The sequence below is a fragment of the Myodes glareolus genome, chromosome 6 (assembly GCF_982192425.1).
Source record: "Myodes glareolus chromosome 6, mMyoGla1.1, whole genome shotgun sequence".
NCBI classification, from domain to species: Eukaryota; Metazoa; Chordata; class Mammalia; order Rodentia; family Cricetidae; genus Myodes; species Myodes glareolus.
This window is the reverse complement of record NC_142031.1, coordinates 24,654,422-24,677,707: the sequence shown is the minus strand read 5'-3', so window position 1 is coordinate 24,677,707 and position 23,286 is coordinate 24,654,422. Positions and strand designations below refer to the sequence as shown.

Sequence of the window (23,286 nt, the reverse complement as noted above, 5' to 3'; positions counted from 1 at the left end):
AAAGGTTAAGAGTGCTGACTGCTCTCTTCCAGAGGTCCTGAGTTCAGTTCCCAGCAACCGCATGGTGGTTATAGAGGGTGATAACCCTAACCCTAACCCCAGCCCTAACCCTAACCCTAACCCTCTATAATAGGATCTGATGCCCTCTTTTGGCATGAAGGTATGCATGCAGAACACTCATATACATAAAACATAAACAAAATTTTTAAAAGTAATTATTTTTAAAAGATTTTTATTTTATGTGTGTGCATGTTTTGCCTATTGTATGTATGTGCACCATGTGCATATGTGTACCTGGTGCTAGAAGAAGATATTAGTTCCCCTGGAACAGGAGTTACAGACAGTTGTAGCCGCTATGTGGGTGCTGGGAACTGAGCCTGTGTCCTCTGAAAGAGCAGGAAGTCCTCTTGACCACTGAGCCATCTCTCTAGCATCAAATTCGTCATTCTAAATGTAACATTCTGCTTCATTTTTTTTCTGAGACAGGATCTTGTTATGTTGCCCAGGTTGGTCTTGAATTTCTAGTGTCATATGGCTCTATTGCCTCAGCTTCCTAATAAGATTCTGGGTTTTGACAGAACTTTATAACAGTCATAATTATGGCCTCAACAGACTCAAGACAGAAGAGTTCTAACATTCTGGAAACTTCCTTATGCCCCTGTTGTCCAAATCCAGCTTTCAGTGTCAGCTGATCTGCTGGTTCTGTCCCTGTAGTTTTTCCTTTGAGATAACTTTTAATCTACAGAGACTTAAAGTGAATCAGTGCCTGTTTGAACTCCATGGTGGTTGAGTGAGGTGAGGGACCAGTTAAGCTGTTAATTTACATAATTACAACAAAATGTTCTTCCAGGAAATATGAATTGCTTAAAATAGCAGTATTGGTTTTTCAAATTGACAGTGGATATTTATGAAAAGAATTTTCTGTTTATATGGTTCTCTCCTAAGTAATTATATACACAAATTTCTATTTCAGTGAATTTGGGAGGTTTGAAAGATCACATTAAGGAGATCCAGCGGTGTCGGCGGTTGATTCTAATTGCTTGTGGTACAAGTTACCATGCTGGTGTGGCGGTAAGTGGCGTCTTTACATTTTAGTTATAGTGTATTGGAATCAGTGTCTGCAGCTCAGTAGTATTTCTAGTAACATACCATGTAAAACTATCTTTAAACTTTAAAAATTATTATTGTATGCGTGCATGATATGTATAGGGAGGCATGCATGTGAAAGGCAGGGGACAACTGGAGTAGGTTCTCTCCTTCCACCTTTATGAGAGTCTTGAGGGTTCAGTTCAGTCTCCAGACTTGTGTGACAAGTCCTTTACCTATTGAGCTATCTTGCGTTAGCCTTGTAAAACTATCTTGTTAAAACATGTTATTGTGTCATTTTTTACATGACATTTCAGGAAAGGGATAGAGGATGTTCTAGTTGCTTTGTTAATGGAAGATGTGCTATAAAAAGTCTTTACATATACATATAGGCTGCCTTTGATTGACATCATAACTAGAGTGGGAAGGGGCTTTGCACTATCCTAAGTAGCCCATAGAGCATGCCTTCTTATAGTCATTAGGTGGGTTTTTTTTTTGAGAATATAAACTATTAAAAATGGGTTAATTCTAAATGTAAAACCTAGCTAACAATACACTTAATTGGCCAAGCAGTGATTTTAAATAATATAGTTTGGGAGTCTGGGCAGCCGCGAAACAAAAAGCAGCCTCCTGCTACACCAGGTCTAAGATCCTCCTTCCTCAGCCTCTTAATATAGCTTTTGGGGTTTGCTTATTTTGCTTAGAATTGCCCACTAGCCTCAGACAGATGACCAGTGGCTTCTGGGAGCCTCAGCAGGCTTTACTTCACAGGTGCTTTTCTGCAAAGAAAGGAATTCTGCTTTTTAACAGACTTAGTTTATTTTAGATTTATTTGTTTTATTTTATGTGTGTGAGTGTTTTGCTTGCAAGAATGTCTGCACCACTGGTGCCCTTGCAGGTCAGAACAGGGCATTGAATCTCCTGGAATTACTGATGTCTGTGAGTCACTGTGTGGCAGATGGGAATTGGAACTGAATCCTCTGCAAAAGCAGCTGATGCTCTTAACTACTAACCTATCTTGCCAGCCCAGACTTTGCTAAGTTAGTGTTTAGAAATGGGAAAGTCCTGTGTTGGGGACTTAACATTGGTTGTCAGTAAAGAAACTAGGACATGATGGCCACTTAAGTTAGATTCAGCTGTAGTTTCTTCATAAGGATGTAGATTACACACTGGCTTATACAAGTCTCTTGCACTCAGTTTCTGCTTTAAGATTGGTTTCCAGAGTTCATGATAATAATTTTTTATTTGCTGCAATATAAATATTTACCTCTTTCTCTGTGGGAGCTAATTTTTGTTTTTCTTGAGACAGGGTTTCTCTGTGTAGCCCTGACTGTCCTGGAATTCACTCTGTAGACCAGGCTGGCTTCAAACTCCCAGAGGTCTGCCTGCCTCTGCCTCCTGAGTGCTGGCATTAAAGGTGTGGGCCACCACTGCCTGATGAGCTATGTTCATTTTTAATATCTGGTAGGTTGTTAGGTTTGTTTGTTTGAAGATAAAATTCCAATGTAATGCATTTGTAATCTAAGGGGAAATTTTTTACTTTCGTTTATTTGAAGGAAAATATTTAGCTTATTAGTGTCAGTATCTGATTTATGAATAACTATAAATTACACCATCATAAAAGTAATTAAAAGTAGGAGCACTTAATTTTTACATACTTGCGTTCATATTGCTGTAATATTATTATTATCATGTTGCTGCAATGTTGTTGAAAACTCATAAACTAAAACACTGTGGAATCAAGCACAACAAAACAATTCTCTTTCAGTTTGTGGGCAAGCAAAAGTTCCAGAGCTGTGGAGTATGGACAGCTTTGCAGGGGTCTTTTAGTTTCTCTCTCTCTCTCTCTCTCTCTCCATGCATATGTGACACATGTATAGGTCTGACTGACGTCAGAAGAGGGTGTAGGCCTCTTTGGAACTGGAGGTGTAAATGGTTGTTGTTGGCGATGGCGTATTCGATAGGTATGCTAAAATAACCAGACCAGCTCAAAACAACAGATATAATTTAATAATTGAAAACGGGGAACTCACGCTACCGGAGAAAGTCCAAAGTCCAAACGTGCCAGGCGATCACTGCCACACACTTTCTACCCCTGTTTATCTATCTACTTGGCTCCAGGTGACCACACCCAAGCCAGATGTGATTGGCTGAGCTTCCCCATCATCTCCCCCTTTTGTCTAAACAAGATCGAACCAAACCCAATACAACTATATACCATAGGAACAGATATCAAATATAAAATTACAAGCAATAAACAATATTAAACAAGAAACACATAACAAAAGTTTTACTAAGTATTCTATTTCAAGGAGTCTAAATAATGTATTGAAATTAAGTTTAGCTAAATCATGAGGAGGGTAACTACAATTATCAAATCTTCAACTCCATCAAAGATCTGAGAAGGGAAGTAATATTACTTGAGTAAACAGGAAGTACAATCGAGAAATTTCCAAAATGTGCAACAAATGACAGAGACAATTGACTACCTGGGCAATCACCCAAGGTCATTTGCAATGTTGAGGCAACCAACTTTGGCTAAGGCCAAACGTAACTGACATACCATTTTCAAAGGCAAGAAACTTTTCAGAACTATCTTACCCTGTCGTGGCAGGATATGACAGTCCTGTTTTATTCTTTTACAGATACTCTGTATCTCTGTCAGTGGTCAAGGTATGGGCTTTTTTTTTTTTTTTTGCCCAAAGGCCAGTTCTGCCAAGAAGAAGACAAGTTCCAAGTGGAGTGTCTTTGGTGTTCAGCAATCTCTGAACACCAGTAATAGATCAGTAATAGATCAGTGTTGCCAGGAGTGATTGTGTCTCACTACCACAGAACTCTAAATTAGCTTAAATGCCATTTTCTACAGCTCTTTGAAGAGGTTGAAGATTATTCTATCTATATTGAATGTAATCTGTATGTATCTAAAGAACCTGGTTAGCCTAACTCTAAATATGACAGATATAGATGACTATTGATCTACAATTCTTAATACCTATCTAACTTAAAGATTAAGACAATAAACAACTGTGCAATAAATAAGAACAATGGCCTTCAAATGTAAACAATATATAAGTATCTTGATCAGAGGTAGAAATGTACACTGCAATATGATAAATATGTATATATATCAATACAATATATATATCAATACAATATATATCAATACATAAAAAATGTTTTAAACAGAGGTAGAAGCATACTCACATACAATATTCAATATAATTGAACTTTGTATCAATATACAAGAATCGATACCAATATAATTGTCTAAAAACAATAACTCACAAATACCAATCTATTATCCCATCACCAATTATCCCTCTATTTTTTTTTCAAGAACACCCAGGTGGCCACACCCAAGCCAGATGTGATTGGCTGAGCTTCCCCATCAGGTTGTGAGCCACTAGACCTGGGTGCTGGCAAAAAAAAACTCGGGTCCTCTGCAAACAGCTCTCCTGCACCAGCTTTTGTGGCTTTTATTGCTGTAAAGGAGGAACACATGGAGATGAGACTAGAGACAGGCAGGGCAGGGCTGGCCTGAAGAAACAGGTGAAGGGCTAGTGAGCGAGAATGTCTGTTGTCAGTGTTAAAGCACTGCCATGTATCTGTACATCTACAAGGCTTAAGAGATTTTGGTAAGCAAGTTTGTGTTCTGTTGTTTTTAACTTTCTAACATTTGGAGTAGAGGGAATATGTATTGTTGACATTTTAATTTTAAATATTAGGAATTGGAGAGTTAGAGATAACACACAAGTTCATTCAAAACAGTGCTTTTTCTCCTCAAAATGTTCCTAGGTGCGGATATATCCGCTTATAAGAATGTTTGCATGGAGCTTAGAATTATGACTCACACCTTGTAATCCCAGCACTCAGAAGGCTGAGATAGGAACCTTACTGCAAATTTGAGGCCAGCTTCAACTATATAGTGAGTTCCAGGCGAGTCTAGTCTTGAAAAATAGGATTGTTTACAAACACTTGTATTAAAGTGTTAGCAATGCTATCTCTTGGGTAGTGTGATGTTGAATACCTTTAATTTTTTATTCTTTAATTTGTATTACTTAATGTTTTCCAAATTTATGCCTTGTTTTTCTTTTGGCAGCGCTGGGTTTGGAAGCAGTGATGGGGTTGGTTGGCCTTGTGCATACTAGGCAAGTGCTCATCACTGAACTATACCTCTAGTCTGTATGCTATTTTTATAAACACAAAAGTAGAAACTGTACATTAAGACCAAAGAAGTTCAATGAAAAAGAATGTCTGAAGGTAGATTGTGTTCTCTTTTCTCTCTAGACCCGTCAGGTTCTAGAGGAGCTGACAGAGTTGCCGGTGATGGTGGAGCTCGCTAGTGACTTCTTGGATAGAAACACTCCAGTCTTTCGAGATGATGTTTGCTTTTTTATTAGTCAATCAGGTCTGTTTAAGGGGGAAAAAGTCACTGTAAGTCAATTTTCCTAATAATTCTAGCAAATCTTCTAAGAACTGATGCTTAAACTGGTATTTCAATGACCTGGCAAATACAGATTGACTTCCGTCATACTAATACATTCTTTATGACTCAGTAAAAATGAACACTATTTTTACATACAGTTTAAAGAGCTTAATTTTCAGATAAGAAACAAAAGAGATCCTAGAAGCTTATGTCTTGTAAATGTATGTTTTTTGTTGTTGAGACAGGGTCTCACTCTGTAGCCTTTGTTGACCTGAACTCACTAGGTAGACCAGGATGGCCTCCAACTCAGTGATCTGCCTGTCTCTTCAAGCCAAGTGCTGGGAGTAAAGGTGCATGGCACCGTGCCTGGCTATAACTTCTAAGTTTAATAAGAGCTTGCCTCATGCTTTATTTAAAACAAACAAGTTGAAAGTGTAGCGAGTTTTTCATGTAAGAAGCAGCGTACTCTGAAACTGCTCTGTGTCACTTTTGTCCACTTTACACAGGTGAGACAGCTGACACCCTGATGGCTCTTCGGTACTGTAAGGAGAGAGGAGCCCTAACTGTGGGCATCACAAATACCGTTGGCAGTTCGATATCAAGGGAGACAGATTGTGGGGTTCATATCAATGCTGGTCCTGAGGTTGGCGTGGCCAGTACAAAGGTAAATCCTTGGTTTCTTCCACGGCGGTTACTTAAGCATCCTGTTGGTGAGGGATGCTGGTCTGTGGGCCAGTGGATGTGTTCTTTTCCCTGGTGTAGTCTCAGAGTTTACAGAGGACAAGTGTTTAACAGGTCTGCTTTGAAAAGATCTCTGCCAGCTTTTTCTGTTCGTCATGCACAGTCTCTATTCTCCAAGCACAATAACTCCAAGCAGTCATACACCGCCCTGTTACTAGTGTAGTTGGGATTAGAAAAGCGGTAAATTAGAAATAGACAGTTTAATCCAAATAATTATTGATGTTTTTATTTTTTCTTATTTATGTATTCCTGGTTTCCTTAAGTATGTCAAAATATGACACTACTTTTGAAAAACCGTAACAAGGAATATACTTTGTAAAACTGACAATTAAAAGAAAAGCTAATTGGTTGCTGAGTACATGTTCGTTGTTTAAGAATGCTTGGTGTGGCAGGCAGTAGTGGCGCACGCCTATAATCCCAGTACTCTGGGCCTATAATCCCAGTACTCTGGAGGCACAGGCAGGCGGATTTCTATGAGTTCAAGGCCAGCCTGGTCTGCAGAGCAAGTGCCAGGACAGGTTCCAAAGCTATACAGAGAACTCCTGTCTTAAGGCCTGAGTTCAAATCCCCAGCACCCATATAAAAAGCCCGATTATGTCTGCCTGTGACCTTTGGGTGAGTGAAGTCAGGAGGGTCCTGGAGGTTGTTAGCCACCAACTTAGCTCCAGGTTCAGTGACCAGCTGTGTTTCATTAAGTCAGAGTGGTAGAACAAGGTACCTACAGCCTGCTTACCATTGTTCATGCATGGATACATGGATGCACATTTACAGTGCAATTTCTCCCTTCCCCACATAGTCAGAGCAATAAAATATATACATAAAGTTTCAAAAGCGGAAATTACAGGATAGTATTTGTTTCTTTTTAAATATTGCATCTGTAGGAATTTAAAATGCCTTGGTTTTAAAAGGAGTGTGGAGCTGCTTTGCTTTCTGTAGTTGAGATATACAACTTTTTGTAAGTTGTATAAGTGTATAAAATACAAATATGTTACTTATGATTTTTGAAATTTCAGCTTATCTGTTTTTCTGCTTAAATTTAATTTTTTTGTTGATTGTCTGATAAGATATGTTTCAGTGGTTTAGGCTTTAATTCCTTAAATCTCATGGAAAACTTTTGTGGAAAATTTGTGATTTTTACGTTAAAAATTCTGGATATTTTGTTTTTGTTTTAATTGAGAGTCTTGACATTATTATAATTTACACATAGTTGAAATGTGAATTTTCCCCATATGGTGATTAAAACATGTGAGATGCTTGTGCTTAGGGCCATCCTGTGGGGGAATGAATAACGAACTGTTTGTAGCAGAGTCCAGACAGCTCTGATGAGGGATGGGCACACAGGCTCCTGTCCACAGCACATGAACCTCTGCACTTCAGCATGCGTGGAGGGACAGATGATTGATGAGTTGCAGGGGGTGTACTTTACAGAGTCTTCTCCATCCTTTAGTTTATGAGAGCTTGAATTTCTCCATTTTATTATGAAGTTTTCATGCATGTAGCAGTTATAGTGACTTAACACCCATTTACCCACCACCTGGATTCCACCACGAGTCTTTTCTACAGTTTTAGGAAGGTGTAGCTTGCACTGCTGTGTGGTAAACTTACTTGATTGTGAGACTGTCATCACAGTTTCAGGAGACTGTGTTCACAGAACAGCAGGTTTTCCTTTGTGCTCTTGCCAGTCAGTGCCCACTCCTAACCTCTAGCTTTATGTTCATAACTACTGCTTTCTCTTACTAAATATTGTCCCATTTTCCAGATAGTTCTCATGAATAGGAGTTTTATGGGACATGTCCTCTGTAACTGGCTTTCACTTAGCACGAAGCCTTTGAAGCTTGTTCATGTTGTTATTAATATCAGCAGTTTTTCTCTAAAAGCAAATCCTTTTAATTTTTTAAAATTTGAAATATTCAGATTTATAGGAAGTTACAAAGTTGTGTTATCAGTCAGTTTCACATTATAATAACAATAGCTGAGGCAACTAATTTGAAAAGAAAAAGGTTTCTTTTAGTTCATAGCTCTAGGAGTTCTAGTCTGAAATTAGGCAGCATTATTGTTTTGTAGCTCTGGTTAGGCCGTCAATCATGCAGTAGGGAATGAGCCAGGAAGCAGAGATAATCTGAGAGTCAGAGGGCCCACAAAGTCCTTCAAAGGATCCCTTACTAGACATCAGCTCCTACCAAAAGGAGGAGGTCTGCACTCTTTCAGGGGGACCACCCTGGGGACCAAGCCTTTAGCACATGTCCTGGTACCCTAGTAGTAGCCCCTTCACCCCATTCCCCAGTGCTTACATCTTGGATAAGAAAGCAAGTATCTTTTATAGTATGTAATTTCTTTATAAAGTGACTGTCAGCTTTAGTAATAGTGAGTATTGACAAGATAGCTTAGCAGGTAAAGGTGTCCTACCTGCTAATCAGTGAGCTCTAGGTCCCAGTGAGAGACTGTCTCAATGAAAAATGCAAAGTGGGCAGCTCCCGAGGAATGCCTAAGGTTGACCTTAGGCCTCCACGTGCACACACGTAGGTAAACCTTGCCCCAAGGTGCCCTCTTCCTGTAACTCAAGCGCAAAGTGAGAATGAGCTAAGTGTGGTAGCTCACACGTGTACTTTGTGCACTTGGGAGACTGAGGCAGGAGAATTACTTTGAACCTAACCCAGGGTATGGAGTATGACCTTATCTTTAAAAGAAAAAAAAAAGTGAAAATGAGGAAATTCCAGTAGGCAAAGATTAAGGGGCAGGGGTGGGGCATTTTATAGCTATCCAAAGATCTGTTAGTGCCAGGAGCCCTGTCCTTTCTCCTCACTGTGGTTAGGCACATTCAGATTATCTGTGCCTTCCTTCAATCTCTTTTTCTCTTCCTTCTGAGGGATGTGAGGAGGTTCATAAGCATTAGTATTTTATGTGGGTCTGAGATACCTAAGTGCTTTGTGATTAAGAATAGAGATAGATGCTAAGCCAGGCCAGCAGCAACAGTGTTGCTTTTAAAAGATGAACAGTGTATACTATGAAGAATTGGGATTTAATTTTCATCTTTTTGTTAAAATTTTCAGGTTCTTAAAATGTACCTGGAATTTTTGTTTTCTTTCGTGTTTTAGGCTTACACCAGCCAGTTTGTGTCCCTTGTGATGTTTGCCCTCATGATGTGTGATGACAGGATCTCCATGCAAGAGAGGCGTAAAGAGATCATGCTTGGATTGAAGCGGCTGCCGGGTATGAAGATACTCATATTTTAGAGGTGTTTTAAAATATAATTTTTCTTAGCATCAAAAATAATAGGTTTCTTTCTTTTTTGGTGTGTGCAGGTTGAGCTTTAGCTTCTGACTTGAGACTGTTCTCTAGTCTTAGGCCTAGAGTAGTGCAGTTTTTAAATTTAATTATTTTATTATGTGTGTAGGTGTTTTGCCTGCAATGTATATCTGCACCACATGCGTGCAGGTTCCTGTAGAGGCCAGAAGAGAACATCGGATCCCCTGGAACTGGAGTTATAGACAGTTGTGAGCTGCTGTGTGGGTGCTTGGATTTGAACCTGGGTCCTCTGGAGGAACAGTCAGTGCTCTTAGCCAATAAGCGATTTATCCAGCTCTGATTAGCTCAGTTTTCAGAAGTGTGTTTCTTTCGAAGCTGGTGTTTCACCACAGAGTCATAGAATGACAGCAGGAACCCCACTGCCGGAGGATGCACTCACTGTCTGCAGACCAGAACCTGACTTGAGGCTTTGAGGGCTGTAGTTTTTCCTGTGGGTGAGACTTCTCATCTCTTTTTCAGGGTGTGCGGCTTACCTTTTGGATGAAACTTCTGTTTCCCTTCTCCCAGTAAAGGAGCCATAGGTGTAGAGCTATGCTCCATTTGGTTACTTTTTGCCTGGTGGTTTTTCTGATCTTTTTTTGAGACCAGGTCTCTTGTATCCCAGGTGAACTTTAACTCAGTATGTAGGGAAGAATGACCTTGAATGAGAATGATTCTCCTGCCTCTACCTCCTGAATGCTTGGATTACAGGTGTTATCCACTATGCCCAGTTTTATGCAGTTATGGGGCTTGACCCCATGCTGCTGTTCATAGTAGGCAAGCACACTCTAACTCCTACCAGTTGAACTACATCTCTGACCCCTTGAGTCTTTTTTTTTTTTTTTAAAATTCTAACTTTTCTCCCCGACTGTATCACAGGAGGCAGCTTCTGGCCCACCATCCTATCTGGAAGTCCAAACTAAGGCTCTTTATTTTATTTTCTATACGTTTGATGTGGAAGGGAGTGAACAATGGATGAAGTTCTCATCTTACTCCTGGTGCTGTGGTTTGTAGTTGCATAGTTAGAAGGTCTTTCTGGTTTTCCTCCGTGTTAAGAGAATTTCATGCTGATACCATACAAGAGAGGAAGTACTGGTCTTTGCTGTCTGCTTCCAGTATAGCATTATTACTTTATCTATGTATTGCTCCTTTTTCATAGGCTGGGCTAATCTTTATCTTAACAGACTTGATTAAGGAAGTGCTGAGCATGGATGATGAAATTCAGAAGCTGGCAACAGAACTGTACCACCAGAAGTCAGTCCTGATAATGGGACGAGGCTATCATTACGCTACGTGTCTTGAAGGAGCCCTGGTGCGTTTTCTCACTTAAGTTGATTTTACTCCTAATGACTTAGCGACAGGGCACATATACTTTTTGGTTTTTCGGGACAGGGTTTCTCTGTGTAACAGCCCTAGCTGTCCTGGAACTTGTTTTGTAGACCAGGCTGGTCTTAACTCACAGAGATCCACCTGCCTCTGCCTCCCAAGTGCTGGGATTAAAGGTGTGTGCTGCCACCACCCGGTGGGAACATGTACTTTTATTTATACTGCAGTACTAGGGATTTAACCCACAGAAAGCCAGGCATTCAAAATATCACTGTGCCTTGTCATTCATTTAGGAGTGTGTGTGTGTGTGTGTGTGTGCGTGTGTGTGCGCACATGCATGGGTAGGGGGTGGTATGCTTCAGTGCATGTGTGGAAATCGGGACAGCTCAAGCTGGAGTCAGTTTTCTTCCAACCATTTGAATCCTAGACATCAGACTCAGGCTGTCAGGCTTGATGGCAAGCTTCCTTATCTTACTGACTCCCCACATACTTGTAAAACAAATGAATTGAAATAGGCAAAATGTTTAAAATGCCTCTGTATGTATATTGTAGTTTGTTTTCCTTAAGAAGATGCCATAAAACTTAATTCAAAAGTGAAAGCCAAGAAAATGTTTACATGGGATCTAGGGGTTAGCATTTTAAGTTGGGTATACATGCTATTGAAATATAAACAACTGACTTAAGGTTCACTAGATAAGAAGTTGAAGTGAATTGTAAGGCACAGCATGACTGCTGTTGATAGTCTGAATCCTTAAGAATACTCTTGTAGAACTTCAACACTGTGGTTGTTGGTGTTATGGAAGTGATGATCTGTTGTTAGCTCTAGGGACAGATCAGTAGTCTTTAATACTTCTTAGTAGACCTAACCATCGCAGATGCTTTGTGTAATATTTCCTTAAAAGTAGAATTTTGAAAAATGAACTAAAGACTTACCTGGTTCTTTAATTCTAGAAAATCAAGGAGATTACTTACATGCACTCTGAAGGCATCCTTGCTGGTGAGCTGAAGCACGGCCCTCTGGCCTTGGTGGACAAGCTGATGCCTGTCATCATGATCATCATGCGAGACCACACTTATGCCAAGTGTCAGAACGCGCTACAGCAAGTGGTTGCACGCCAGGTAGGGCAGGCGCTGTGATAATAGCCTAGAGTTCTGAGTGGGGTTACCAAGGCACAGGTGACAGACCAGGCCTGGGAGGTGACCGCAAACCATGCTTTGCCTGCCAGCTCCTTTGCTGTGCCGTTTATATATAGGGAGCCAGAGACTCAGATTTTGATGGTTCCTGACCATCCTCTCTCTCATAATCAGCTCTCATAATATAAGATCTAAACCAAAACTAGGCCCTTGTCTCCAGATTCTTTCTTCTGTCCGTTAACACAATGTTTTCTTTTTACTTTAACATGATGAAGTCTTTCCTTCAAAAGAAACTCTAGTGTGTAGAGTTTACACTAACATGAATGCTGGGCCTCATATTCTCCCACCATCAGCTGGCTTATATTTAATTCCAGAGATATTTCTCCCTAAACACAGTGTACTTGAAATGAACTTGAACTTCAAAGGAAGGTGAATCTGTATTCAAGTACTAAGCTTGGCATTTCTTTCTTGTGTAAATTTTTTGACAAAAATCTACTGAGTTCCATAAAACCTGTTTGTGCCCATCTACATGAGCAGTCAGAGAGTGTCTGTGTATCTTGCAGTGTGGAGCACATGCCCACTTGTCGCCTAGCATGTACTTCTTGTGATTGTGTCTGCATGTGGTTTTCTTCCCAGGGGCGCCCAGTCGTGATCTGTGATAAGGAGGATACCGAGACCATTAAGAACACAAAAAGGACAATCAAGGTGCCCCACTCAGTGGACTGCTTGCAAGGCATTCTCAGTGTGATCCCCTTGCAGCTGCTGGCTTTCCATCTGGCTGTGCTGAGAGGCTACGATGTGAGTAACCGCCTCTGTAGAACTCGGGTGGCATTGGAACTCTAGGGTACATCTTGATACAGTTAGTCCCAACTTTTTTGTTTGTTTGTTTTTAGATATTTATTTATTTTGTTTGTGTATATACATGTCACAGTTCATGGGTAGAGGTCAGGGGACAACTGATAAGAACTGGTTCTCTCCTTCCATCCTGTGGGTCCTAAGGAGTGAATTCAGGTTTGGCAGCAAACACCTTTGCTTGTTGTGTCCCACCAGCCCTCCCAACCTTCACAGTAGCTCTTGAAGATCTGCTGCTTTGTGTCTTCGCACAGCCCAGTCCCTAGTTTACATTGCCTTCTTCTTACCCACAGGATCTGAAGAAGCCTTGACATTTACTCCAGGTCTTAGACTGACTGGGCAAGGGCTGTGATTGGCATTTTGGGGTGGGGCAAGTCTGTGTTGTTTGGATCACTCCCACAGTGGGGGCTGCAGGACTTGTAGCATTCTTAGTCCTCTTGCTATTGTGGGAACCAAAATATCCTGTCATGTTTCCAGGGTTTCCTGTGAGGTCTACCTCCGTAGAGGGACTGAGGTAGCTCTCCCAGTATATATTAGCACTTTCCTCTTGGTTTTTAAGTTATTTTACAAGATAAATTATATGATTATATTTCTTAATATAATTTTCTTTTTTGCAGGTTGATTTCCCACGGAATCTTGCCAAATCTGTCACTGTAGAATAAAAGGCATCTGAAACTTATGACAGTTAAGCAACATGAGACACCTTTTATATTTAAATTTTTGATTTAAACTGTTGCCTCCTGAAAGCCTTTTTTAGTAAATTCTTATTTATATATCAGTTATAATTATCCCTCTCAATTAATGATTTTGTGCAATTGCCTCATTTTCAATAATACATGGGGGAATTTGATTAATAGAATTTAAATCTAACCTGAAATCAAAGAGATTTTAGCTGTAGTGTTGTATAAAGAACTGGATAATGAATTTCTGGGTCCTCCACTTCAATCAAGGAGGATTGTTGAGTTTTTGAGATGATTGTTGTTTTCCCATGCCTTGATTCAGTCAGACTGATAAAAGACCAATACATGTCATTGGAATATTCAAAGTCAAAAGCCAATGTGTGCTAGTACCTGCTGAAGGCTTTGCTACATTATTTATAAGTTGAAGATGCTGTGGTTTATTTTAAAGCTTGTCTATATTTTGTTTGTAAATCAAACTGTTCTCCTAAAAAACCTAAGTTCAGTTAAATTAGTCTAAATATGGCTGTCATCTCTAGGTAGAGGGAGCACGAGGGCAGTGTTGGTGCATTGTGCCCTCCACACTGGAATAAAGCACCGTGTGGAGTTGTGCAGCCTCCCTCTGAACTGTTTCAGACCCCGACAGTGTGGCTGCACATTTGAAGATAGGACCTGTTTCTTCACCTCCTCAGAGTGGTTTGCATTGCCTTGAAACTGTAGAGCTTAATTTAAAAAACAATACTGTTGAATGACACCCTTTGTCTCCTTTAACATCACAGCAGAGTTGCTGTCAAGCATCTCAGATTGGTACTGGCATGTTCAGTTCTCTCTTCAGCTTTGTCCCAACTCCCTTCCCTACCTTGCAGCAGAAAGCATCCCTTGTAGCAGTTTGGAGGTTCTTTTTGATAACTCGTGAGATTTGCACTGGTTGTTTGATCTTCAGTGTATGTGGTAGATGAGGCTTAGAACATCACATACTTTCCACTGTGGAGTGACATGATTTAGGGTTGCTTTCTAGATGTTTTCCTTTGTATTGTCTTGACTCCTGTTTTGGAATGAATGCAGTATGAAGAAGTGATATTGACATGCCTTCATGCTGATAGTGTCAGCGATGGAGGTCAACAATTGGGATAAAGTATTTAAAATAGAACATTAGTTTGACACCCTAAAAATGTGTGGAATAATTTCTTCATAGAATTATTTGGGTCAGATCATGTGGCTGTAGGAAGGTGGTTATGTTCAGTTAGGTCCATTTCTTTCAAAAGCTTTCACCGCTGTTGTGGAAGTGCAGCAGTGGGTTTGGTAGCGCACTCTTTGTGTTTGAACTTGATGTTAAGCAGTTCATGCTGTGCAGAAGTGTAGGCTTCCTGTGAAGGTGGGTTGAAGACAGAGTTTATGTAACTTCAGGCTTTTTAGAAGGTTTCACTCCCATTGATAGAGACTGGAAACCTGATTTTTAAAAACATAAGACAGGGCCACAGTTTCTACCCCATGTAGCTGCTTTAGTTAGTTTATCTTTTATCTGTTGTAATTATTTCCAAGATTTCATATTTGTCTAGCATGTGTATCATGTCATTTCCTGTGCTGGTGTAATAGCATGGCTACTCATAGTTGTATGTGTTTCGTTGTTGTTGTCTTTTTTCATGTGTTGCTCTGGAGTTCAGGGTGATGTTGGTACACTGAGACATTGTGAAATGATCACCACAGTATTCTTAGGTCATCCATCACCTCAGTTACTAATCCAGAGTCCTCTTGGGGCTGTTTTGAATTACACAGCTCAGTTTTTCTAATCACCTTCTATGTAATAGAATATGGAAACTTAATTCTGTCTGGCTCTGACTCTGAACCCATTCACCAGTTTCCCTTCCATACACACTCCAAACTAGGATAAATCCTAAAAACCAGTCAAAAGCCCAATGAAGGCCAGAGTAGTATTTTCTAAACAAATACTTTTCTCTTCCCTATCCCATTTTGCTTTCTATCCTGGTTAAGTAGTGATTTTAAATTCTTTTATTAAGTTAATTCTTAACACCCTGATATTTTAGTGAGGCAAGCCACTGAGTGAGTGAATGAGTAGCCCAGTTAAATTTGGTATAATATAGGACACAGAAATCTAATTTTTCAAAACAAAATATCCTGAAAAGGGAGGCTTTCTCTAAAAGTTCTTTCTTGTAGTGTGTTTAAAGTTTAAGTTCGCACATACATCTTTTCCTGGGAGCCCTTGCTAGGCAGGGAGGACTGTGGAGGACCCAGTTAATGGTTACTTTGAAGTCCACTTTTAAAAAAACTCACCTATGCCACAGGAGTAAAAAGGCTACAGAAGGTGCAGTACTCACTTGTAGTGTGTGACTGTCTGCCGCTGTGTCTGAACACCTGTTGTGAGCAGTGTGTGCTGGGCAGCAGAGCAGTTCTGACGTCCCTGGTGGGTCTGGGTCTTGTGAAGACACAGGTGGGAGAGTGGAAAGATGGAGCTGAGCTGAGGTGTTAGATGCTGTGAAAGGACTTGTTTACTTAAACAGCGCTCCGCGTTCTGGAACATGTTCGTTAGCCGCTGTCCCGGTCTGTCCACGGTACATGGGTCTACGGTACGATAAAAGGCCGCAGTTAATAATATGCCGAGATAAGCCACAGTGTCCCCGCTCCTCAGAGGGACACTCCAGGTATTGTGCAGGAGGCTGTTTTTCTGTGTCCTGAGTGGTTTCTGAGGTAACACGATTGTCTCCCTTTGAATCCAGGGCTCTTACCTGAGTAGTTCTGAAGAGGGAGGAAAGGAGCCTGGTTTTGGTCTCTGCATTCCTCTGAAAGTCGTTCTTGTCACTCTTTAGAGAAGGAAACAGCTGAACTTTAACAAACACACTTTCAGTTTTTTTTGGGGGGGGCAGTCTTTTGTCTTTTTTTACAATGAGGATATTCTATAGCAATAAAAGAAACTAAGGTTACCTGTTTATTATATACTATAACTGGTATGATTTTTCTAAAAAAAATAAAAGCACAATCTCATTGGAAAGTGTTTATTAAAAAAGAATTCATAATTCACATTGAATTTAGGAAGGCCAAAGAAATGGAAGGGAATGGTAAAGACATTTTGGTTCATGACATCCACATGTTTAGTGAGTTGTGTCTTCAAGAATACTAGCAGTGTTTTAAACTTGGAGATGGATTTCACATGATTCTGTTTACTCTCAAGTTTGAAAGTTTTAACATATAAGTTGGTCTTTCTCACTGTATTTGAAGATTGTTAAGTATTTCAGTGTCTCCATAGCTTGATGAATCGAAACACGTCCTCAGATCCAGGTGGTGACAGATAATGAAGCTGACGTTGGCTTTGTATAGTGATGTCTGTGCTTAAGCAAGACTGGAGTTCCGTTGTGTACCTGTGAGCTGTAAAAGGCTGATGAGGACGACGTGGAAATTCTCGCATCATCTTGTTTTCTGTACAGTTTCCAGACTGAGTGTAGCAGTGGTCTTGTTAACTTTTCAATGTTCTCTGGGTGAAGTGTTTTTCCATGAATAAAGTTTTGATATTTGTTTAAATTATACTTCTGTGGGACTGGGGGGGTTACAATAATCTGTTTTGATTTTGTTTTCTTTTCAATGAATGTTTAGTTTTCTGAGCCAGATGGTTATTTCATCCTCACGTCCTGTTAAATCCCGTGACTACACCGGAACTGTGAATAAATTACCCAAAACCTTGCTGTGTGTTTGCTCCTTTTTGTTAGGGCTTGGGATGGCATCCGGGCCGCACACTCTAGGCCACAGTCCATAGTATTTCCTTTTGAAGGATTTATCAGTGTTTGAAACACACAGGCGTGTAGCATTTTAAAATTGGTGCTGTCTTAATATAGCCAGTGTTTTGCTTTCATTGTTAGTAAACATGTCTCATGTTTCATTTCTGTTACTTTAAAAAAAGAAATGATCGTGCAGTTATCCAGAACCACATGTCTCTACACCGGCTCCCAGTTGTTTTATTATTAGATAACACTCTGATGCATAGTACTTGACATTTTGAAAAATAATTCTTGTACAGGTTTTTAGACAACAGAGATGAGAAAGTTGAAGATACATTGAAAGCCGCAGGAGCAGGAAGAGTGAGGGTGAGTGTCACACCTGGCCTGCACTGGGCACTCCATAGGTAAGGTGTCCAGTATAGAACCGGGAACGGCAGGTCCATGCTGCCCTGCCCTGGCTGGGCACTCACACTGCTCAGCCTCTGCCCTGCTCCTCCTCTCGTCTTCCTGTTCCCTCTGCTCTCTGCAACAGGGATCATGACCTCCTCACCTCCCCACCATGGTTTTGATATAAAAATTTTCTTTAAATTTGCCTCATTTGTATGTTGATTTTACTGTTTTCCCAGGGGTGGCGCTGAGAGCAGAATGGTTCTTCAGCTGCCCTAATGAGGGGACACGGCAGAGGTCTCTTTTTCAGTGACTAACAATACACGTGCTCAAGTGAAGGGCTGTTACCAGACTGAACGGCCTCTCCAGTGACAGAGCACGTTATTTCCGAGACTGAAGGGCACACTGGTGAGCTGGGTGTTAACCCTTTGACTCAGATGCAAGGCTCACCCTGTCAGAGAGTGTTGTGTGATGTTTTATTCTTTTGGCTTTTATGGGGGGAGGGCTTTTTTGGGGAGTGCCACCCAGCTCCCAAGTAAATCACACATGGCGGCTTATTCTTAGTTATGAATGCCTAGTCTTAGCTTGGCGTGTTTCTTGCCAGCTTTTCTTACCTTAAATTGTCCCAACTACCTTTTGCCTTTGGGCTTTTTATATTTCTCACTTCTGTATGTCTTACTTGCCTTCTTACTCCGTGACTGGCTGGGTGACTGGCCCCTGATGTCCTCCTCTCCTTGTTCTCTTGCTCCTCCTCCTCTCAGATTTAGCCTTCTATTAATACTCTGCTTTCTAGCCCTGCCTGTCCTTGCCCCTACCTTGCTATTGGCCGTTCGTCTCTTTATTAGGATCATCAGGTATTTTAGACGGGCAAAGAACCACACACAGCTTTACGTTAAACAAATGCAACATAAAGAAAAGTCACACACCTTCAAATAACATTCTCCAACAGAAGAGTGCCTAGATAGAACCACATTCTTTATTCAGGAGATTTTGAATATGAAGTATGGATGTGTAATTGAAAATATGGTTTAAAAAGCCTTTAAATAATTGGAAAACAGTTATTAGTCCCATTCATTTACCAGTATACCTCTCTATGTTCTGAGTAAATTTAAATCATGCTCATTGGAGTGAAGACAAGTAGAACGTTTATTTGTGTGAAATTCAGCGGTATGCTGAGTGGTTTAGACACATCTAATGGCTGCAGAGATGACTCAGTGGTTAAGATCTTGTACTGTTCTTCCAGAAGGCCTGAGTGTGGCTCTCAGCACTCATGTTGGGCAGCTCACAACCACTTGTGACTCCAGCTTTTTGGGGTCCTCTACCCTTCTTTGCCCTCCATACACTGCACTCACGTGCATGCACACACATATGCGTGTGTGTGTGTGTGTGTGTGAAGTATATATACATTAGCTTATATAGTTAAAAAGAAAAAAGTATCAAAAAACAAAGTCACAAGTAAGTTATATTATGGAACTTCAAAATACTTTGGTTTTGTGTGAATGTGTGTCTGGGTGATTGTATGCCATGTGTTCAGGTACCGGCAGAGACAAGAAGAGGTGGTCAGAGTCCCTAACACTGGAATTAGCAGTTCTGAGTGGCTGGATGGGAGTGCTGGTAATTAAACAGGTCCTCTAGAAGAACAGCAAGTGCTTTTAACTGGTGAGCCATCTCTTGAGTCCCCACGATATTTTTTAAAGTGGTCTGTATTATATATTATACATAATAGTGGGTCCCATTGTGACATTCTCGTGTATGTTATGTATTTGATCATAAGCCCCCCACCCTATCTCTTGCTCTTCCCGTTCATCAGCCTCTTCCCTTCTACTTTCAGTTCTTCTTTTGAGACTCAGTGAGTTTTATTAGGGTCGTTTACAGGAGCATGAGCAAGGGTTTGTTCACACAAACATGGGCACCTTAACAGCGAATTCACCATTCAAGAAAATGTCTGTCCTCTTGCAGCAACCGCCACTACATACACTCCTTAAGGGAAGGCTGGGGTCCCTTGAGTACTTACTTCTCTCTCCATGATGGGATGCTGGCAGGCCCAGTCTTGTGCAGACAATGACACCTGCTGTGAGCGGACGAGTGCAAGAGCGATGGGGTCCAGACGTCTGCGCCAACCACTCCCTCTCCCCCTCCCCTCAGCGTTCAGGTTCTTTGCCCTTGCATGTGGCCTGAGCCTTCAAGGGGGCGCTGTAGATGAGCCACCGTTCTCATCGCTAATCAGGTGTGACTTTCCACGTTTATTTTGGCCACTGCAAGAAGTTTCTGAGTAAAGCTGACAGGCAGACTTTCTTAGAAGGCAATCTTAACTGTAGCAGGCTCTGCACAAGGGCCTTTGGCTTCCCCAGCCCTGGGCTTCTGAATGAGTTGACATGAAATCGGGGGCATGACCTCAAATCCAATAAAAAGTATTTTTATTACTTACCCTCAACCAACAGACTTGCCACTTGCAGCAAGTACAAGCAATCAGGCCTGGCTGCTCAGTGTTGCTTGCTGAGTAATATTGATGGCAGCAGTCTATAGCACCTTCTAGCACTTTGAGGGCTAGCCTCAAGTAAGGTCCTAATTTTTCAAGTGTTAGCATTGACAAGTGCCTGAGAGTATTATATGTGTGTATTTATCTTCCGTTATCTTTGTGTCTTTTACCATACATCGTGTTGTGATTCATCAGGACAGGATGTGAATTTCCTCTTTTTAGCGAGGTGGTACTGAGTGTGTGTGTGTGTGTGTGTGTGTGTGTGTGTGTGTGTGTGTCTAAGGAATGTCTGATGGGCAGGTAGCCCAACAAACTTCCTCAAAAAACTTATGCTAGATAAAAATAAATACAAAAACAACTTTGAACTCCCAAGTTTAAATTAAGTAAGTGATCTGTCAAGAAATAAAAGGACCCTAAGAAGCAAAAAACAAAACAAAACAAACAAACAAACAAAAAAACAGGGAGTAACAAGTACAGAAGCCACTGACTGTACCAGGAGGGGCATCTGTTGGGTATCTATTTTAGTGGCTGTACACCCAGTCAGGAGGCAGATGAAAGCTGGCTAAAGACAGGAAGTCCGAGCAGAGTAGAACATCCTAATAAGGCCATGCTACAAACGAAGCTCGCCAGAGATGCGGGCATACCGGAGAATGCAGGCCTCAGCGCTAGGGTGGGAGAAGTCTTCTCATCAACTCCTGCTCCAGATGTCCCCTTTCAAACCCTCGTCCTGAGAAGCCTCCCGCTAGGGTTATTTACTCTCAGTGGTGCCCTGAGCCCTGACCAAAAGCAAACCCAAACCCCATTCTAGAATAACATATTTGAAACATAAGCGTCACAGCAGTTCCCACAAGCTCAGAATCTAGAAAATAAATTGGCAAGTGATAGAGTCAAATTTGCAGAACGTCCAAAATGTGCCAGAAGGCTAACACTGAAGGGACTCTGGACAGCCGGAGTGTGGCCAGCATGACTCTGGCCCTACTTTCCACTCCCTCTCTGGCTCACAGTCTGCTAGATTCCATTCCTAAGGCCACCAGGGACTATCTATCTTTTTATTTGATCTTTTCCTCCTCCTGAGGCTGACTACCAAAGTCCAGTCATCAAAAGCCCCCTTTAGTTCACCTAATTATAACATGCCCAATTAAAATTAAGCACCTGATCCTTACACAGGGATTCCCCCTTTACCTTTATAAACCGCCATTTGTTTATGGCCATGTCTGTCTCCCCTCTATCCATAGGCAGTCCTTTGTTCTTCTGGGACAGATACCCCTGCCCACTTTCCCTTGTCCCCTTCCCCTTCTCCCCAGCCCCCTAGCTGCCCATCCTAACACAGACCTCCCCTTCTCTTCAAAATGATTCCTGCAACACCATTTGCTGCTGTTGTCTGAGTCAGAAAGCAGCCATGTTAACTTTCCTTTCCTGCTTAATAAAGGAAAACAGGTGTTTGGGTGTAGTTTGTGCCTAATCTGGGAACTGGAAGGAAGCCCCCACTGTCCGGGGGTCTCCTTTAAACATGACAGAGGAGTAAAAGGGAAACTTGAAAGACGCTGATAAGAAGTTCAGGACTGCGATAAGAATGCAGATAAGGAAGTAGAAGACTGCGCTGAAGTTACACGGAGCACAGAGTTCACACATATAAACATGATATGATACCTTTTCGTGTTCCAGAGCCCCCCTCCTGCCCCAATCCTCAGCAGGGGTCACCGAGCCACACCTTCAGTTCCAGGGGCTTGTTTCCTGTTTCATTCTTTACTGGTCTTGATTTTCGTAGAAGATTTTTATTTCTAAGTTTTGATTTCTTTTCTTTCTGTTGTTTCTCCTTCCTCCTCTGCTTCCTTTTCCTTTGTTTGTTTGAAAGATAGGATTTCTAGGTCCCAGGTTGGCCTTGAACTCCCTATGTAGTTGAGGATAACTTGAATTTCAAATCTTCCTGCTTTTTGTTGGGATTACAGGGGTACACAGCTATATCCAGTTCATGCAGTGCTCTATGAATGCTAGGTAAGCATCCTACTAATGAAGGGGTATCTCTAGACCTTCTGCTGTCATGTATGTGTGTGAGAGCCTTCATATCCCGGCCTGTGCACGCAGAGGCTAGACTGGGTGTTGGGTGCCTCTCCACCTTACTCTTCTGAGACAGGTTCTTTCCCTGAACCTGGAGCTCTGTGGTTTGTTTTGTTTTGGCAAGGTTTGTGGATCTTGTCTCTGCCCCCATCCCAGTGCTGGGTTGTTGTGTGACAAAACTTTCCTCGGAGAGAGACAACCCACACCTACTTACCCCAGATAGGACTCCTATGGCAGACCAAAATATGGATACCGAAGTCCAACCTGGTGAGCCAGCGAGTTTTATTGGAGTTGCTTGCAGGAGTGTGGGTGAAAGGTTTCAAGAGCTGCATCCCCAAGGCCCACCCCAGCCTGGGCGCCAAACTTCACCAAGGCTGGGAAACCTGCACAGCACTGCACAGCCTGCAGGCAGCTCAACAGTTGGAGAGTGTCCTTTGCTAGTGACCCTGGGCTGAACCTCTTCCAGATACCTGCTCTGGTCTGAGAGTCATCTTGGCAGCTTGGCTTGGCTTTGCAGCTAAATTTCTGGAGTCTTCTTGGCAGCTAAACTGGATTAAAGGTATTCTGTTCAGCTCAGTTTCACTTAATCTGGCAAGGATGGGTCTAGTGAATCTGGTCAGTTTCAGGGACTTCCTGAAGCTATTTTAAGTTGTTTACCTTTCTTTTAAAAGCTTCTCTTCAGGGGGGAATGTTTCAATCTCAGAGGAAACTGTTAAACAATGTGAGATTATAGGTACTTGGTTGTCTCAGGGTTTTTGTTGCTGTGAAGAGACACCATGACAATGGCAGCTCTTATAAAGGAAGATCTTTAATTGAGGTGGTGGCTTACAATTTCAGAGGTTTGGTTCATTATCATCATAATGGGAAACGTGGCAATGTGCAGGCAGTCATGGTGCTGGAGTAGTAGCTGAGAGTCCTCCATCTTGCAGGCAGCAGGAAATCGACAGAGACCCTGGGGTATGCTGAGCATAGCAAATCTCAAAGCCCACTCCCACAGGGACGCATTTCCTCCTCTCACAGTGACGCATTTCCTCCATGTTACAAGGTTATACCTACTCCAGCAAAGCCACACTTCTTAGTAGTGCTACTCTTTATGAGATTATGGGG

At 41.5% G+C, this 23,286-nt stretch overlaps 1 protein-coding gene across 1 annotated transcript in view; it reads left to right on the top strand.

The window, feature by feature from the left end:
* Gfpt1 (glutamine--fructose-6-phosphate transaminase 1) overlaps positions 1–17,220 on the top strand; it is a 51,036-nt gene extending 33,816 nt beyond the window's left edge. The window contains exons 12-19 of the mRNA XM_048416397.3: positions 974–1,071; positions 5,374–5,494; positions 6,019–6,176; positions 9,349–9,463; positions 10,723–10,850; positions 11,816–11,983; positions 12,635–12,796; positions 13,468–17,220. Of these exons, the coding sequence (XP_048272354.1) occupies positions 974–1,071; positions 5,374–5,494; positions 6,019–6,176; positions 9,349–9,463; positions 10,723–10,850; positions 11,816–11,983; positions 12,635–12,796; positions 13,468–13,512 (995 nt within the window). The 3' untranslated portion in view covers positions 13,513–17,220. The remainder of the gene's footprint in view (positions 1–973; positions 1,072–5,373; positions 5,495–6,018; positions 6,177–9,348; positions 9,464–10,722; positions 10,851–11,815; positions 11,984–12,634; positions 12,797–13,467) is intronic.
* Positions 17,221–23,286: the final 6,066 nt, after the last annotated feature.